General features: G+C 31.7%; 1 protein-coding gene across 1 annotated transcript in view; it reads left to right on the top strand.

Moving 5' to 3' along the window:
* Positions 1-2,104: 2,104 nt before the first annotated feature.
* AspRS (aspartyl-tRNA synthetase) overlaps positions 2,105-5,539 on the top strand; it is a 10,861-nt gene continuing 7,426 nt past the window's right edge. Inside the window, exons 1-2 of the mRNA XM_018515858.1 lie at positions 2,105-2,219; positions 3,094-3,131. Coding sequence (XP_018371360.1) covers positions 3,094-3,131 — 38 coding nt within the window. The 5' untranslated portion in view covers positions 2,105-2,219. The remainder of the gene's footprint in view (positions 2,220-3,093; positions 3,132-5,539) is intronic.

Genomic DNA, 5,539 nt, shown 5'->3' with positions numbered 1-5,539 from the left:
TGACAGCATCATATCCAATACGGTGGCAAGATTCTAATCCAGCTAGCAATCCAGTAGGAAAACAAGCATCGTGTGCCGCCGGCTTTAGATTAAAGGACTCTTTTAAATAACAATAATATCAAGAATATAGAAGAGTAAATTAGAGTCAAGTTCGGATATAATATATGTGTAACACGTTAAAAATTTTTACATTCCAATAAATTGATATAAAAATATAAAATTATATTTACGTGTTACACATATATTATATTCGAACTTGACTCTAATTTGCCCTTCTATATTCTTGATATTATTGCCATTCTTTTAAGTTTGATTCTTATCAATCGATTAATCGGATAATAAAGGATCGATTCCGAATAATTGATTTTTTCGATTCTTTTCCCAACAACGTAGCAACCAATCATTAAAAAAAAAATTTCGACTTTTTAAAATTCTTTTTTGTATCATCTTACAAATTGGGTTTAAATCAAAATAATGGCTGCGTTCAGCAGACTCAACAGTTTTGCAACCATTTTATGATTCGTCGCGCTGATTGGTTTATACTTTTAGTTTTAGGAATAGTCCAATCTGAGCGAAGAATCATAAAACGGTTGCAAAAATGTTGAATCTGCTGATTGCAGCCAATGATATTTATATCATAAATAATATATATACGTGGCTTCTTAGGGCCTGCGCCTGCGCACAATAGAGGAACAAGAATTAGATATTAAGATCTCAACCTATCAGAAACTGATTACATCGGAATACACGGTTTCAGATAGGTTGAAATCTTAATATTTAATTCTTGTTCCTCTATTGTGCGCAGGCCCTAACGATTTGTAAAAATTGAGAATCGTCGATACGATTCTCTGAAAAATTGGATCGATTTCGAAAGAACTAAGAAATAAAAAAAATCGATTTTTCAAGCGCAAAAAGAATCGATTCAATAATCGGCATCATTACCTCATGGTGGAAATATATAAGGTGAAGCAATCTGATAGATGCGCAGTAGGAAAGTGCATATTCGGACATATTTGATTGGCTATTTTCAGTATTGCTACCGCCATTATGCGTATTGTTTCACCTTATATATTTCCAGCATGCATTACCCCACATAGGCCGGTATTCATAGTCGAATCTTATATTTAAGACCGTCTTAAGTACAGTCTTAAGAAGTCACGAACCAATCAGAGGGCTGCATTAGCGTCTTAAGACATTACTTAAGACGGTCTTGAAATAAGAACCGACTATGAATACCGGCCATAGAGACCCTTTACTAGAGACTGATCATTTCAAGACTTTTGCTGATTGGTGCACGTGACTTCAGCACACTAATGGCGGCGCCAATAAGGAACGCTGTTCAACCGAGCGCGAAAAGCAACTGATTTCTACCTAAAAAGGTATAAGCAAAATAATAATGTTTTTTTATAGACTTTGACATCTTGAATATATTAATGTTATTAAAAAACACACAAAAACGAAGTAAATACCAAAGATTCGTTGTTATCACAGGGTATTTTCCAATAAGGACACAATCAGACACTGTGTAACACAAGGAATCGTTTCATTAGGCCTGTTCTTTTTGGCTGAACTTTTGCACCAGTTCATCTCTCTTCCTTTTCTCTCCAGGAGGAAAGAAGAGGAAGGAAGGTGAACTGGTGCAAAAGTTCAGCCAAAAAGAACAGGCCTATTCTTGTTTAACGTAGGCAAATAACAAGGATGTAATGATTCACTGTGTTATACTGTGTCTGACTATGTCCTTGCTGGAAAGCACGATAACTTCATAACCTTAAAAGAATTAAATTATTTTGTTAACACTAAAAATGTGTGAACTAATTTGCTACGTTTGTGTCAAGATGTATTAAGCAATTGGAAAATATTCTATATAAATAACAATCTATTTTAATATCTAAATTCAGTCAATATGTATACTTACAAGCTATTTCTCCTACCTACATGTAATACACTTCTTCTGATATAACGATCAACAAACGAAATCGACAACTGATCGAATCGATTTATCGATTTATCGCCGCCATTTGTGTGCCGAATGATCAGTCTCTAGTAAAGGGTCTCTAACCATGATATGTATTTTTATCATGTCTAACCCCACAGACCATGCGGAGCCACGTCTAGTACAGTCTAGTTTAGGTTATTCACGACCTTGTCTCCTTGTCTTGCACATTGTTTTAAAGTGTAATTTTATAATCGTTATTTTATATTACATTGATAAACATCAGGTAATCAACAATGTTTATTTTAACATGTTGTATATATCATATTTTTTTCATACGTTTGTATTATTTCAATATGTTACTGTTTTTACCATTAACATATATTAAGAAAATAAATATTAAAGGATCATATAGACCAAAACGCAGGATGTTACTGTACGATATCTATTTATCAATATTTAAACTACATAGACGTTTCGACTCTGTTAACCTAGTTATCAAAGAACAACAAAATTATTTTATTGAATCTAATTATTGAACAATAAATTATTCGAAATGGTTGTTACGTTTACATTCTTTACTCATATATATCTTTTGAAACGTTTATCATAACATACACATACAAGTTCTTCAACATAATTGGGTCAAATATATTAAAAATACATTTTATACAATTTAAGTATATTTAGATAGATATGCATTAGCAATATATACATATATATATATATTTTTAAAATAATTTATACAGGAGAGATAGAGACTATTGACTCTATCTAGACACTTTTTTTCTACCCTTGATATACACAATCGGGTACCTGAGATTCCATCCATATTTGTTACCATAACTTCTGTAAAAATGGACATATTTCAATTAATTTTTTTTAAATTGATAGAAAATTGATTAAGAAACAAGTTTATAATGTGTAAAAATTGATAGAATTAAGGAGCTTCAAGATATATAGATTTAAGAAAAAGAAAAGTTTAGAAACATGACAAAGGGTGTCTTGATTTAGCAAATTGTACTAGGGTTTCTGGGATCCCGGTGTGTATAGCTAGGGTTAAGTATTAAATATATGTTAGCACACATATGTTTTGTATAAGCATTTGGAAGTATTACAATACCAATAGGATGGTGTAATCCATATGTCATCCTTTACAGATGGGTGTAGATAAACCAGTTGAGTGTCCTCCGATAGGGTATGCATTCAATCTTATTATTATTAGGGAATAATATTATTACCATCCATCAGGATTTAGCAGAATACATCCTGATTTTGGATGATTTTTTTAAGCGACTTGAGTTTTTTTTATAGGTGAAATATTCTGATTTGTGTGTACTATAAAAAATTAGTAGCTCCAAAAAGCGATGTTTTAAAATGCATATTGCTTATATTTCCCTATTTTTACAAAAAAAAGAAACAGTTACCAATTTCGTATTTTGTTTTTCATATTGGTTTTATATGGTAACTTTAATTATATTATTACTCGTTAATGTTTCTACCAATGCAGATTAACTCAGATAGCTAAATCTGAAGAGACAGATTTTGAGCAGTCTGTTACCAATTTCTGATTGCAGAAAGGCAACAAATTGTACACAGAGTTTGTACTATCAGACAATGTCAACAAACTGCTGTCAAAAATTCTATGTCAGCAAATTGGTAACAGAAACCGAACAGAGTCTACTAACATAACTTGATGGCAGATTGGCAGCAGAAACCGAGCAAGATCTGCCATTTTCATATACGGCCTCGCCACGAGATGGATTTGCTTCTCGTAAGAAGAAAACATTCAGGAGTCCTATAAGAATTGATGTATGTAAATCAAATAGGCAAATCTCCTAAAGAGATTTCCAAGCTCTTCGGAGTATGCTTTCTAAATCTCCGAATATTTTTTTGATTGTTTTATAACTTTCTTATGTGTATTTTGAAATGTCAAGCTGATCAATAATATTTTAGCAATAAAACTGTATTGATTGTGTGTTTCCAGTATATATAAATATATAATTATATATAATTATATATAACCGTTTATATATCTATATGTACGCAAAATTTCTTATAAGAAACCAGGTCGATTTAAATGAAAATGACAGATCTTGCTCTGTCATTTTCTTTTAAATCTTAGATCTTTCTGCTGCAAATCTGTTGTCAAGTTATATCAGCAGACTGCTCGATTTCTGCTCGCATCTACTATCAGATTCTGTCAGCAGGTTCTGTTTGATTTTTGCTGCCAGTGTGTTTGCATAGAATGTTAACAGGTTCTGTCAGCAGAACAGGAGCAGAATGCAACATCAGTTGTGGTCAGTTTGCTAACATCTTCTGATCAAGTCTGCTATCAATCTGTCGACATCCTGCTAACATTTTGCTATTTGGGCTTGATTCAATGTTTTATCTTTTTTCTAATTTTTATTACAGGCTTACCGCCGAGTCACTATTCTCACTTTACTCACTATTTTGAAGAAATCTTATTTTTGTTCACTTTTTCAGTAAAAACTTACTGTTCTCACTTTTTTCCGATAAAATTGTATTATTTCTGTGTTTGCTATAATTTCTGTCTAATAAGTTATACATTTTTTAAATTTTTGTCATGTGTTTTCATTCCTTTTTTGTGAGTATAGATTGGAATAATTTGAATCTCTTGCCATATATGATGGCGGGATTCTTTTACTTCATTATTTAAGGATGGTTTTCATTTAAGCATTTCATTATAATTTACAGTTATTTCAATCTACATAAATTAAATCAATTTATTGAGCGCTAGTCATGAAAAGTGTTGTCATGTTGCCATACGTATTTGTGCCATGTAAAGTTTAAGCTTTATCAGTATGAAAAATTTATTAGAAAATATGATATTACTTGTACAAATGCGTAAAACTTATTCCAATATTATACCAAATAATATTGGGTTGGAGAAAAAGTTCAGTAAAATTTTGTTAGCTCAAATTATATATAGAATATATTTATTGCGAAATTTTCAATTATTTGACGTAAAAGCTTAAAGTTTTTGTTTAAAATTCGTTTTTAAAAAATGTTCCTGCGACTTTTTGATATCAAGTTATACGCGGATTAAATAAAAGAGTATTCTGATTTTGATTACTCATATATACAGGGTGATTTTTTAACCTGAAACTTTCAAATATCTCGAAAAATAAGCACACTAAGAAAAAATGTTAAGAATCAATATTTCATCATTCCGAGGGTGACATACACTGACGTTAAAATCAGCCCCCCACCCCGCCCCCTGGGCGATGAGGGGGGGCAAGTTTGAAATCTTAAATGGGGGTATTTAAGATTTCAAACTTGCCCCCCTATTTTTTGTTGCATATTCGGAATCTTTGGCTAAAAGCACATACGATTTGTCTGAAACATTTTTCTCGATTCATGATAGATGGCGCTGTAATCGACAAAAGAGTAATAGATGCTCATATTTTTAACTTCAGAAACAGTATTTTTGAAACAAAATTTCAATTAAGACAATAAAAAAATAAATATCCGTAATGAATCAGCTCAGTGTTGCGGCTGTGCGTGCCACGAGGAATGAATTCTACAGCGAATAACCCGAACGGAGGTTTGTATTTTTTTTTTTCAATTTCAAAGGGTAAGATA

The sequence above is a fragment of the Trachymyrmex cornetzi genome, unplaced genomic scaffold, assembly GCF_001594075.2.
Source record: "Trachymyrmex cornetzi isolate Tcor2-1 unplaced genomic scaffold, Tcor1.1 scaffold604, whole genome shotgun sequence".
Classification (NCBI taxonomy): Eukaryota; Metazoa; Arthropoda; class Insecta; order Hymenoptera; family Formicidae; genus Trachymyrmex; species Trachymyrmex cornetzi.
The sequence above is the reverse complement of the archived record's forward strand: the minus strand, read 5'-3'. Positions and strand labels throughout refer to the sequence as shown.